Source organism: Oncorhynchus kisutch, linkage group LG17 (genome assembly GCF_002021735.2).
Source record: "Oncorhynchus kisutch isolate 150728-3 linkage group LG17, Okis_V2, whole genome shotgun sequence".
Taxonomy (NCBI): domain Eukaryota; kingdom Metazoa; phylum Chordata; class Actinopteri; order Salmoniformes; family Salmonidae; genus Oncorhynchus; species Oncorhynchus kisutch.
Genome location: NC_034190.2, coordinates 15310867 through 15324710, shown reverse-complemented (window position 1 = coordinate 15324710; position 13844 = coordinate 15310867). Strand labels below are relative to the sequence as shown.

The 13844-nt window shown below is 42.3% G+C and overlaps 1 protein-coding gene across 1 annotated transcript in view; it reads left to right on the top strand.

Moving 5' to 3' along the window:
• The window catches only part of slc25a13 (solute carrier family 25 member 13), an 84359-nt gene that overhangs the window by 16948 nt on the left and 53567 nt on the right, over positions 1 to 13844 (top strand). The window contains exons 4-6 of the mRNA XM_031795168.1: positions 1082 to 1197; positions 3467 to 3606; positions 13215 to 13361. Of these exons, the coding sequence (XP_031651028.1) occupies positions 1082 to 1197; positions 3467 to 3606; positions 13215 to 13361 (403 nt within the window). The remainder of the gene's footprint in view (positions 1 to 1081; positions 1198 to 3466; positions 3607 to 13214; positions 13362 to 13844) is intronic.

The window sequence follows — 13844 nt, the reverse complement described above, 5'->3', positions numbered from 1 at the left end:
GGAGAGAGAGAGAGAGAGAGAGCGAGAGAGAGAGAGAGAGAGAAAATATTGAGAAGAGAAAGGAGGGAGAGAGAGAAACGGAGAGAGAAAAAGAAAGAAAAGATAAGAGATATAGAGAGAGAGAATTCACCCTTCCTAATACATTGTTGGGCTTGTGCCACAAATGTATATTTTTGTGCTGAAATATAGTGAAAGGATATCCGTTCAAAACTCCCTTTGTGCTTGTACACCTGTTTATAATGGCAGAGGGGGAAATGTAAAACATCATATTTAATCCTTTTTACATGTGTAAAGTTACCCGTCAACGTTTATAGCAGCCAACTCAGACTGGCACACTATACTGAAGAACAGAGTTCTTTCAAAACCTTGCTTAATGTTTTCATTTTCCTACAGTCATACTCAACGATTTAGGACATTTCACTCAGCTGAGAAGTGGCCTACTTGAATTAAGATGGACATATATTGATAGGCTGTTCTGTGGTTTGGTTTTTGTCACCCAGTAAGCCCAGTGTTATACATTGGAACTTGCATAGTTCTCTTCTTAATGATAACACTACACGTGCTGTAAAATGTGTATCCATTTTTTGCTTGTTTTACTGATAGTCCTCTGCTTTTTCATTGTGGAACAGGACATTATCTGTAGACCTTAGGATATCCTAACATTCACCTTCCTGTCTGTCTGTCTGTCTGTCTGTCTGTCTGTCTGTCTGTCTGTCTGTCTGTCTGTCTGTCTGTCTGTCTGTCTGTCTGCCTGCCTGCCTGCCTGCCTGCCTGCCTGCCTGCCTGCCTGCCTGCCTGCCTGCCTGCCTGTCTGTCTGTCTGTCTGTCTGTCTGTCTGTCTGTCTGTCTGTCTGTCTGTCTGTCTGTCTGTCTGTCTGCCTGCCTGCCTGCCTGCCTGCCTGCCTGCCTGCCTGCCTGCCTGCCTGCCTGCCTGCCTGCCTGCCTGCCTGCCTGCCTGCCTGCCTGCCTGCTGCCTGCCTGCCTGCCTGCCTGCCTGCCTGCCTGCCTGTCTGTCTGTCTGTCTGTCTGTCTGTCTGTCTTTCTCTCTCTTTCTCTCTCTTTCTCTCTCTCTTTCCATCAGGTTGATCTCCTTCCAGGAGTTTGTGGCCTTTGAGTCGGTCCTCTGTGCCCCAGATGCTCTCTACGTGGTTGCCTTCCTGCTGTTCGACAAGACAGGCAAAGGAGCAGCCACCTACGGTACGTAACGTTCCCTCTGATTTGATTGACAGCTCTATTTCCAACCCCCAGGTTTGATTTGTGACTGCTGAAGTACAAAACAACGTGGACACTTATAGCTAGGATATTCATATTGAAGTGAAGGAGGAATTCTTAAAGCTGTTCTCAAGTACACTATAAGTTATTTTATTTACTGAAAGTACATTTCATTTGACATTTTTTATTTTTTTATTTCGGAAGAGGTAAAAAGACATCACTTTTACTAAAAAACAAAATGACCTAAAAAATAATATTGTCACATATAACCATCAGAATCAATGACAGTAACCTTAGCCCCTATGAAGGTGACAGTGTAAGCACCCCTATGGAGATGACAGATATCGGTTTTGGAGGGGTGGAGGGGGAGTCGGAGAGGAGGGGAGTGTGTTTGTGATTGGGACCATTACCTAGAAGGCTCCAAGCCCAGAGGTGAGAAGAGGAGACATTTGTACGTGATTCACATTTCCCTAATTGATTTAAACAACCTTAATTTTGCCTTCTGTAGGTATGCCAAATTAGCACATTAGGGCTGATTTCAAATGCGGCGCACATATCTTGGGCACAAACAGAGAGAAAGTAAATTCCGTTCTAATTGTTGGTAGTCGGCAGGGAGTAAGATCATTGTGGTTGATTATGTATGCACATATGTAAATGTTCATATTTAAAAGGAGCAATTACACTATTTATCAGTGACGTGGTGTATCTGGTTTGGTAATTAAAAGCTCTGTTGTTTTTCTGCCTTCTGGAAGGTTAATGAATATAGCCTACCCCGACGCTGCCGTGGCTACGCTAGAAGATGCAACAAGAAGTGGAAAATTGCATGAAAAACATTACACATGCCCATACGCTGCTGTTTATCGCTCACGTTCAGCTACCATTTCACCGAAAGCAAATAACTTGTGATTGAGATTATGGTCTTGTCAAAGTCGCTTTATTGTGATCCATTACATGATTTTTATCTCTTTCTTCAATTTTTCATTAGATGAAGTGGCCTTCTCCATCTCAACCAAAATAACAAGTCACTCCTTTATAATGTATTGAAAGCAGGATTTGCTGTGGCTTAGCTGCATTAAAGACAGTTTGTTTTTCCACATCATAAATGGGTTTTTGTTATACATTTTTATTACATTTTTGTACGTTGTTTTCTTGTTTGTTAATAACCTGTGTAATTCCTATTAAGTGATCGCGGAAAAACAGATATTTTTTAAATGAAGGGATGTTAATTTTAAGTGTTTTATAAAAGTTAATCCATCATTTCGTGGAATAGAGTTAATTAAACTGTGACATGCAACACACATTTAAAACGGGATTGTAGTTCAGCCAAAGAGACCAAAAAAGAGAAGAATAAAAGGTTTCCTGAATGTTGACAGGTCCATAAAGGCTGATAATATAAACGGCAGGTCTGGAATAGGGAATGGCACTGCAGTGTTACACTGCCCAGTAAATGCAGCATTTTTATTGCCTCATTAAAGTGTAAAACCTGCTGGAGCTGTCTTGTTCCGAAAGGTATGGCCTGATCTGGCTGGGGAAAAAAATCTCACTACCATTTCTCTGGTCTGCGTCCCAAATGACATAACTATTCCCTAAATAGTGCACTACTATCGATCAAAGGTATTTATGGAATAGGGTGCAATTTGGTACGGATCCCCTCTCTCATTTCTCTTTAAGTTATTCATTCACTGATACATGCTAGGGGATGAAACACGTTTTTTGTTTAGGGGTGTAATAAAAAATAGGTTTCTTTCTGACTATCTGTTGTTTTGGTTTCTCTGATGAGGCTGTAATCATTTGGGCTGGTGTTCAATGTCTCCACCTACATTGCCTCTACTGAATGAGACTCTTACAGAATTAGAAAAGCGTATAATCACATAGCTTTGCATATTTTTATAGCTACGGTAGGCCTCAGTACTGTCTAATGCTTCCATCAGATATCTATCCATCATCGTTGTTTAGACCTATGGTTTCAGGGACCTGTAACCTTCGTAATTATTAACACATACTTTTCTAATATGAAATCTATAAAAAATTAACTGGTCAATGATGATCATTTCTATGATTTCATAGAAAATAATAGCACATTTCTTCCTGACATAATACACAACATTGTCTCCCATGTCTGCAAGTAACTGAGTCTTGTGAAGCAATGCTACTGCTAACCAGCCATCTACAATAGTCTGTTTGTCAACAGGGGTCAGAATAATAAGGGGATTGATTTCATTAAAGGTGCCTGTCTTGTCTGGTCTCTCCTCAGAGGATGTGAAGCAGGTCTTCAGCCAGACCACCAACCATCAGCACATCCCCTTTAACTGGGATTCTGAGTTCATGCGGCTGCACTTCGGCACGGAGAGGACCAAACACCTCAGCTATGGAGAGTTCACCCAGTTCCTCCTGGTGGGTTGATATTCTCTATATCACCTTGCACTCACATAGAGTGACTGTCTCTCTCTCTCTCTCCCTCCTGTCTGAGTAAATGCTCTCTCTCTCTCTCTCTCTCTCTCCTCTCTCTCTCTCTCTCTCTCTCTCTCTCTCTCTCTCTCTCTCTCTCTCTCTCTCTCTCTCTCTCTCTCTCTCTCTCTCTCTCTCTTTCTCTCTCTCTTTCTCTCTCTCTAACTCTTTCTCTCTAACTCTTTCTCTCTCTCTCTCTCTCTCTCTCTCTCTCTCTCTCTCTCTCTCTCTCTCTCTCTCTCTCTCTCTTTCTCTCTCTCTTTCTCTCTCTCTTTCTCTCTCTCTCTCTCTCTCTCTCTCTCTCTTTCTCTCTCTCTCTCTCTCTCTCTCTCTCTCTTTCTCTCTTTCTCTCTCTCTCTCTTTCTCTCTTTCTCTCTCTCTTTCTCTCTTTCTCTCTCTCTTTCTCTCTCTCTCTCTTTCTCTCTCTCTCTCTCTCTCTCTCTTTCTCTCTTTCTCTCTCTCTTTCTCTCTCTCTTTCTCTCTCTCTTTCTCTCTCTCTTTCTCTCTTTCTCTCTAACTCTCTCTCTCTCTCTCTCTCTCTCTCTCTCCTGTCTGAGTAAATGTCTTGCTCTTTTTTGTCCATGTCAATGTGTCTTTCTGTCAGTTAGTTAGTCCTTTACCTCCTCTCTCCCTTTGTGTCTGACTCTGTCTATCTGTCGAGTTCTTTTCATTTGCCTTCAGACCCTGCATACCCATTATTGTACAAAGCCAATGAAACCCCATCAGTCTGTGTTAGATATTTATTCTAACCTGCTTGTCTGTATTCACACTGTGTGATGACCATGGTGTGTATGTGTCTGTATTCACACTGTGTGTGATGACCATGGTGTGTGTGTGTGTCTGTATTCAGACTGTGTGTTAAAGCTATGATGTGTGTCTGTATTCAGACTGTGTGTTAAAAGCTATCTGTCGACCATGGTGTCTGTATTCCGACTGTGTGTTAAAAGCTATGGTGTGTGTCTGTATTCACACTGTGTGTGATGACCATGGTGTGTATGTGTCTGTATTCAGATTGTGTGTGATGACCATGGTGTGTATGTGTCTGTATTCAGACTGTGTGATGACCATGGTGTGTGTGTGTCTGTGTTCAGACTGTGTGTTAAAAGCTATGGTGTGTGTCTGTATTCACACGGTGTGTGATGACCATGGTGTGTATGTGTCTGTATTCAGACTGTGTGATGACCATGGTGTGTGTGTGTCTGTGTTCAGACTGTGTGTTAAAAGCTATGGTGTGTGTCTGTATTCACACGGTGTGTGATGACCATGGTGTGTATGTGTCTGTATTCAGACTGTGTGATGACCATGGTGTGTGTGTGTCTGTATTCAGACTGTGTGTTAAAAGCTATGGTGTGTGTCTGTATTCAGACTGTGTGTTAAAAGCTATGGTGTGTGTGTATCTGTATTCAGACTGTGTGTTAAAAGCTATGGTGTGTGTCTGTATTCAGATTGTGTGTGATGACCATGGTGTGTATGTGTCTGTATTCAGACTGTGTGATGACCATGGTGTGTGTGTGTCTGTATTCAGACTGTGTGTTAAAAGCTATGGTGTGTGTCTGTATTCACACGGTGTGTGATGACCATGGTGTGTATGTGTCTGTATTCAGACTGTGTGATGACCATGGTGTGTGTGTGTCTGTATTCAGACTGTGTGTTAAAAGCTATGGTGTGTGTCTGTATTCAGATTGTGTGTTAAAAGCTATGGTGTGTGTGTATCTGTATTCAGACTGTGTGTTAAAAGCAATGGTGTGTATCTGTATTCAGACTGTGTGTTAAAAGCAATGGTGTGTATCTGTATTCAGACTGTGTGTTAAAAGCAATGGTGTGTGTCTGTATTCAGACTGTGTGTTAAAAGCAATGGTGTGTGTCTGTATTCAGACTGTGTGTTAAAAGCTATGGTGTGTATCTGTATTCAGACTGTGTGTTAAAAGCTATGGTGTGTATCTGTATTCAGACTGTGTGTTTAAAAGCTATGGTGTGTGTCTGTATTCACACTGTGTGTGATGCCCATGGTGTGTGTCTGTATTCACTCTGTGTGATGCCCATGGTGTCTGTATTCAGTGTACTATTTGATGCCCATCCAGCCCCTGGCCTGACACACACAGACTTGGGTTCCTCTACTTGGTCCTGTTTCCCAACATAGCTCATCATATTGTCCTGATTCTACTTGGTCCTGTTCCCCAACACAGCTCATCATATTGTCCTGATTCTACTTGGTCCTGTTCCCCAACACAGCTCATCATATTGTCCTGATTCTACTTGGCCTGTTTCCCCAACACAGCTCATCATATTGTCCTGATTCTACTTGGTCCTGTTTCCCCAGCACAGCTCATCATATTGTCCTGATTCTACTTGGCCTGTTTTCCCAACACAGCTCATCATATTGTCCTGATTCTACTTGGCCTGTTTCCCCAACACAGCTCATCATATTGTCCTGATTCTACTTGGCCTGTTTCCCCAACACAGCTCATCATATTGTCCTGATTCTACTTGGTCCTGTTTCCCCAACATAGCTCATCATATTGTCCTGATTCTACTTGGTCCTGTTTCCCCAGCACAGCTCATCATATTGTCCTGATTCTACTTGGTCCTGTTTCCCCAACACAGCTCATCATATTGTCCTGATTCTACTTGGTCCTGTTTCCCCAACATAGCTCATCATATTGTCCTGATTCTACTTGGTCCTGTTTCCCAACACAGCTCATCATATTGTCCTGATTCTACTTGGTCCTGTTTCCCCAACACAGCTCATCATATTGTCCTGATTCTACTTGGTCCTGTTTCCCAACATAGCTCATCATATTGTCCTGAATCTACTTGGTCCTGTTCCCCAACACAGCTCATCATATTGTCCTGATTCTACTTGGTCCTGTTCCCCAACACAGCTCATCATATTGTCCTGATTCTACTTGGCCTGTTTCCCCAACACAGCTCATCATATTGTCCTGATTCTACTTGGTCCTGTTTCCCCAGCACAGCTCATCATATTGTCCTGATTCTACTTGGCCTGTTTTCCCAACACAGCTCATCATATTGTCCTGATTCTACTTGGCCTGTTTCCCCAACACAGCTCATCATATTGTCCTGATTCTACTTGGCCTGTTTCCCCAACACAGCTCATCATATTGTCCTGATTCTACTTGGTCCTGTTTCCCCAACATAGCTCATCATATTGTCCTGATTCTACTTGGTCCTGTTTCCCCAGCACAGCTCATCATATTGTCCTGATTCTACTTGGTCCTGTTTCCCCAACACAGCTCATCATATTGTCCTGATTCTACTTGGTCCTGTTTGCCCAACATAGCTCATCATATTGTCCTGATTCTACTTGGTCCTGTTTCCCAACACAGCTCATCATATTGTCCTGATTCTACTTGGTCCTGTTTCCCCAACACAGCTCATCATATTGTCCTGATTCTACTTGGTCCTGTTTCCCCAGCACAGCTCGCCATATTGTCCTGATTAGGCATTAATGAAACACTGAGGTTATACTTTAGACCACGCTGGCATTTGTTTTCCATTACAGTTAAGTGACGTAACCAACAATATAAACCCACTCCACCTATACACCCTTCTATGGAAAACAGGTAGACGTGTTCTCTTCCATAAAGGGTAGTATCAGCCGTGCTGCTGCTGCCGCATTCCTTTTGTATTTGTGGTGTGCTAGCCATTTTCCAATATGATGTCTAGACGTGAAATCAGGGGAGAGGGAGACTGGAGGAGAGGGAGAGTAGGGGAGAGGGAGAGTGGAGGAGAGGGCCTTGCCAAGTTTGCATCTACACTCACTATATCTGAATGAGCTTTCTATGTTACACTTAACTTGGACCAGATGGGTTGCACTGTGAAGAACACACTGATATTGTGTGTGTGTGTGTGTGTGTGTGTGTGTGTGTGTGTGTGTGTGTGTGTGTGTGTGTGTGTGTGTGTGTGTGTGTGTGTGTGTGTGTGTGTGTGTGTGTGTGTGTGTGTGTGTGTGTGTGTGTGTGTGTGTGTGTGTGTGGGTCTGTGTGTGTGTGTGTGTGTCTGTCTGTCTGTGTGTGTGTGTCTGTGTCTGTGTCTGTGTGCGTGCGCGCGCACGCGCGTGCATGCATGTGTTGCAGCCAGTGACATTAGGGAAATATTTTGCATTCAGGGCTTGCACAGTTCGACTCCAGTGGTTTCCAATACTTCATACCAGAAGTGCAGCAGTAATGCTCATAGCTCAACTATGAAATACACATTTCCTATTTCACTCACTTCATTTAGTCAGTTTGCCCCAATTTCATAGCTATTGATTCATGTCATAATAACTGAGTCAGAAAAGTCTTTTTTTCTGTGGTTCTTATTTAATTCAGGGGCTGTGATTTAAGTGTTTTCCCAGTAGTAGAGGAGAAAGTGGTTGTTATAAATCCACTTAGACCTGAGTGAAGACCTTTACTGTTATTTTAAGTTATTCAGTTATTTTAATTTACTACTATTTAAAAATACTATAATTTATTTTCCCCCTTGTAATATGAATGATAATACAGATTTCAGCTGTGTATCTCACAGTTAAGCGCAGTATAATTGTAATAATACATACTTTTATTATACAGCAAATATACTGTATGTACATTCAGGGGCCAGTTTATTAGGTACACCCATCTAGTACTGGTTCGGACCCCACTTTGCCTCCAGCACAGCTTGAATTCTTCGGGCATGGAAACATTGCTCAATTGGTATGAAAGGACCTAACCCGTGCCAGGAAAACATTCCCCACACTCAGTCAACGTACCTGGTTAAATAAGGGTTACATTAATAACATTTTAAAATGACACCACCACCACCAGTATGTACTGTTGACACCTGGCAGGATTACGCCAAATCCTGATTCAACAGGAACTGGGATGCATCGGACCAGGCCATCACGTGCCCACTGGGGCCGCTTCTTCTTGTTTTTAGAGTGGTACCTGGTGTGGTCGTCTGCTGCAGTAGCCCATCCGTAACAAGGACTGACGAGTTCTGCATTGCGAGATGCCGTTCTGCACACAACTGTAGCTTGCACGATTTTTGACATTTTCATTTGACCTCTCATCGACAAGCTGTTTTTGCCCACAGGACTGTGTTTTTTTGTTCTCTGTAATTCCTAGACACTGTTTGTTTGTGAAAAGCCCAAAAGCCCAGAACGTTTCTGAGATACTGTAACCGGCGCGCCTGGCACCAGCGATCATACCACTGCACCACGCTCAAAGTTGCTTAGGTCACTCGTTTGGCCCATTTTAACATTCAAGCGAACAGTAACTGAATGCCTCGATGCCTGTCTGCCTGCTTTATAGAGCAAGCCACGTCCACGTGACTCATTGTCTGTAGGAGCAAACCATTTTCATGAATGGGGTGGTGTACCTAATAAACTGTGTACTGTATATACTATGGTTTATTTTCAGTGGTTTCCTCAATGGGGTTAGTCATCCTTATACACTGTGTTTACTTGCATAATCATCCATAATGATGACGAGCCAGATGCACACAAGATCCGGAAAAACTTTTGCGCTGCAAATGTCTCGCCAATTACTGTCTTGGTGGATGCCAGAGATTCTCCAAAATTACATGATTTGCATTTCAAATGGCACCCTATTCCCTATATAGTGCAGTACTCTTGTCCAGAGCCCATAGGGTACTGGTCAAAAGTAGTGAACTATGTAGGGTATAGAGTGCGATTTAGGATGCAACCATTATTTATTTTCAGGATCAGAAAGGAGCTTAGGTGGTGGATGTGGCAGGGGCAATGGGCACGGTCGGACAGTCAGCGCGGCTGCATTTTAGAGGCCCCCATCTTGGCTGTGTAGAGAAATTTGTACATTTTTAAGATTAGAGAAATTATTGCTGTTTTAAAGCTAATTTCCTGCAATTCTACACATTTTTCCATGGAGGTGAGAGAAAAATTTTAAATTTTAAAGCTAATTTCATGCGATTCTACATGTTCTGCCATGGAGCTGAGAGAACATTTAACCATTTTAAAGCAAATTTTCTGCAATTCTACACATGTTGCCATGGCTAATACTATGTTCCTATGCTCAAACAATAATACAATCAATACTGCTAAATTCATTGTTTTGGGAATTTTGGCACCAATATACAGTATAGGTCTGTGGCTGGCACACCAAACATGGATGGAGGGCATTAAAGTGGCCTTGTTAAGTTATGTCTGGGCTTTGAAAGCTACAGTCTATGATCTGGGTTTGTGTTTTCAATGGTAATTTCAATGCTTGATATTCACCAATTTAGCTGGGGGAAAAAACAGAATCCCAGACTGTAGCTTTAAGGGTCAGTAATGACTTTAATCTGGTGTGTGTTGGTCGGAACCACTGGGAACAGTTAGAGGGAATCTGTACAGTATTTCTCCTGCAGGTATTCCATTGTTTAAAGACCTTAAACAGCAGGAAAGACGCCAACGCCTTTCGTATCGAAACCCAAAACAGAAGTGGCTCGTCAAATGTTTTTTATTCCGTCCAGTCCAGGAACAATTAAAGTGAGTGTAAATACTGTGGCGGTCTGTGATTTGGTCGTCAGAGGCTAAGCTCTCCTCCTGAAATGAAAACCATGTCTCTAAAACACTCAGTTACAAACTGTAAACTGACTAGATTCTGGGCCGCAATTGTTCTGTTGTTCCATGTGGTTGTGGCAGTCCAGGCAGCTCCTAACTCTGCTGTGTTGTCCAGCCTATATAGCTCAGGGATATTTTTTCCTTTACACACACAGGCTATTATTTTCTCTTTTTCTCGTCCTTTCTCTCTTGTTTTGACTATACCGCTCCAGTTCTTTTTTCATTCGCTGTTTTATCTGTGGTAGTTTCTTCCCCCCCCACACATGTTTATTGGTTTGGACCTATTCATCCCAAAAAACTGAAAAGCGTCTTTGGGATTGTCCCATTTCCAAATTATTTGTTTATTTGCGATATGTTCCTTTGTATGGTTTACATTTTGGACCCCCTCAGTACATTTACTATAACCTCCCCTAATGATGACTCTCCTAACTGATCGTTATATGGCAGTAGGTAGCTGACGAGCTCCTATGCAGAATCATAAGTGCTTGTTCCTGACACCCTGCTCTCACAGAAACCTGGTTTGCAGATCACACCTCTTTTGGGATAAATGTCTCTACTTATTCTCCCCTTTGTTTTCAGCTTTATGTAGGTGTCAATCTCCTGAAACTGTTTTCTGGGGTTATTGAGCGTAGCCTGGAGCCTGTTATGTTATCAAAAATGTTAGTCACTCAGACTTAGACACAGGAGTTCTTATGACAAAGGATGGTAGCGAGGAAGTAGAGTTTTTATAGTCAAAATCAATGTAAAAATAATATTCAATAACATCTGTAATTTACTGAAATAAAGTCAGTAAGTAGCCTATTGGTATTCCACGTTTTACAGTTGTTTGAATTGTGGTATTTTCAGTATGAGCCCAGAGGAAGCGCTATTGTTTACAGGATGTCTCACCAGACGTGTGGTCACAGGTACAGTAGTGATAATGGCTTTTCATTTCAAAGCCCCACTGGAGTCTTCCCATGAGCCTGTCTGTTGTCTCTACGATCCACAGAGGAGGAAGCTGCTGTGCCGTGTGTGTGTGTTGTGAAATAGTGAGCAGTTAGGTGATTAGCCAGTCTGCATGTGTATCCCCTGGAGTGCCTTCATGGGGGATTTGGACTGGTGAGAGAAACACAAGCGACGCCCCACTGCAGCAGCGTGAGGAGAAGGAGAGGACAGAGGAGAGGAGAGAGGAGGAGGAGAGGAGAGGGAGGAGAGAGGAGAGAGGAAGAGGAGAGGAGAGAGGAAAGGAGAGGAGAGCGGAGGAGGAGGAGAGGACAGAGGAGAGGAGAGGAGAGGAGAGGAGAGGAGAGGAGAGGAGAGGAGAGGAGAGGAGAGAGAGGAGAGGAGAGGAGAGGAGAGGAGGGAGAGGAGAGGAGAGGAGAGGAGAGGAGAGGAGAGGAGGAGGAGAGGAGAGGAGAGGAGAGGAGAGGAGAGGAGAGCGCAAATTACTGCAGCTCCGCCAAATGCTGTTTCCCTGTAACTGAGAGGGAAAATGGCGTCAGGGGGGTCCATCAACGGCCATCCTGCTTCTCCGAGAAGTGTGTGTGTGTATGTGTGTGTTTGTAGGTACACCCTCATCTGAAGTCATTAAAATGTTATAAGAGGACAACATTTTGCCACAACATGTCTAAATCATGTCACAGAAATATAATGTTACCGGGTTTAACCGAACAGGACGATGTCTCTGTTTGTGTCCGTGTTTTGTTGCTCTATGTCTCTGAAGCTAGGAATGTCTGTATGATTTAAAGGGTATCTATGTGATTTAAAGGCTGTGTATCTATGTGATTTAAAGGCTGTGTATCTATGTTATTTAAAGGCGTGTATCTATGTGATTTAAAGGCTGTGTATCTATGTGATTTAAAGGCTGTGTATCTATGTGATTTAAAGGCTGTGTATCTATGTGATTTAAAGGCTGTGTATCTATGTGATTTAAAGGGTATCTATGTGATTAAAGGGTATCTATGTGATTTAAAGGCTGTGTATCTATGTGATTTAAAGGCTGTGGTATCTATGTGATTTAAAGGGTATCTATGTGATTTAAAGGCTGTGTATCTATGTGATTTAAAGGGTATCTATGTGATTTAAAGGCTGTGTATCTATGTGATTTAAAGGCTGTGTATCTATGGTGATTTAAAAGGGTATCTATGTGATTTAAAGGCTGTATCTATGTGATTTAAAGGCTGTGTATTTATGTGATTTAAAGGGTATCTATGTGATTTAAAGGCTGTGTATCTATGTGATTTAAAGGCTGTGTATCTATGTGATTTAAAGGGTATCTATGTGATTTAAAGGCTGTGTATCTATGTGATTTAAAGGCTGTGTATCTGTGATTTAAAGGCTGTGTATCTATGTGATTTAAAGGCTGTGTATCTATGTGATTTAAAGGCTGTGTATCTATGTGATTTAAAGGGTATCTATGTGATTTAAAAGGGTATCTATGTGATTTAAAGGGTATCTATGTGATTTAAAGGCTGTGTATCTATGTGATTTAAAGGCTGTGTATCTATGTGATTTAAAGGGTATCTATGTGATTTAAAGGGTATCTATGTGATTTAAAGGGTATCTTAGAAAAAAGGTGCCATCTAGAACCTTAAAGGGTTCTTCATCTGTCCCCATAGGAGAACCCTTTGAAGAACCTTTGGTTCAAAGTAAAGTAGAAACCCTTTTGGTTCCAAGTTAAACCGTTTTGGGCTCCATGTAGAACTGTTTCCACAGAAGGTTCTACATGGAATCCAAAATGGTTCTATCTGGAACTGAAAATGATTTTTCTTGGAACCAAGGGTTCAAGGGTTAGGGTTACAATTATGTTAATGGTTAGGGTTAGGATTAAGATTAGGTTTTTGGGTTAGGGTAAGGGTAAGAGTACAGGTTAGGGTTTAGGGAAAATAAGATTTTGAATGGGACTGAATTGTGTGTCCCCACAAGGTTAGCAGTATAAGACTGTGTGTGTGCGTGCGTGTGTATATGTCTATGTGTGTTGTTAATCTGTGTGTGTGTTCCTCTGTCTCCTCCCCAGGAGATGCAGTTGGAACATGCACGGCAGGCCTTTGTTCAGAGGGACAAGGCCCACAGCGGCTCCATCTCCGCCCTGGACTTCAGGGACATCATGGTCACCATCCGGCCCCACATGCTCACACCCTTTGTGGAGGAGAGCCTGGTGGCGGTGGGTCTGGCTCTCTGGTTCTCCTCCCTCTCTCCCTTTATCCCTCATCCTTCTCGCTCTCTTCCTCTATAATTCTCCCTTTCCTTCCCCTAACATGTCATTAAAGCCTTTTACTGCAGTGGGCTAAATCAGGGTCACACAGTCTTTCTTGGTAGTCTTAAACAAATCTACTTGGAACAAAGTATCCACCTCACACATGGTTATGGGCTTAAAAATAAGACACCTGTACCAAGTCAGATTTAGAGTTGAAATGTATTCCAGTCTGCATCCCAATATTACACTTTATATACATCAGAGAAGACTGAAATATAACAAAACTGTTTGACATAGAACACCAGATTTTCAACATTTAAAAAACAAGAAAAGTTGATTTATGATGAAATTATGAAAAATATTAATAACATTCCACCCATGAGGCCACTAGGTCATTTGACTGCAGGAAAGGGCTACCCTCAACCTCTCTGGCATCAAACCATGCAGCTA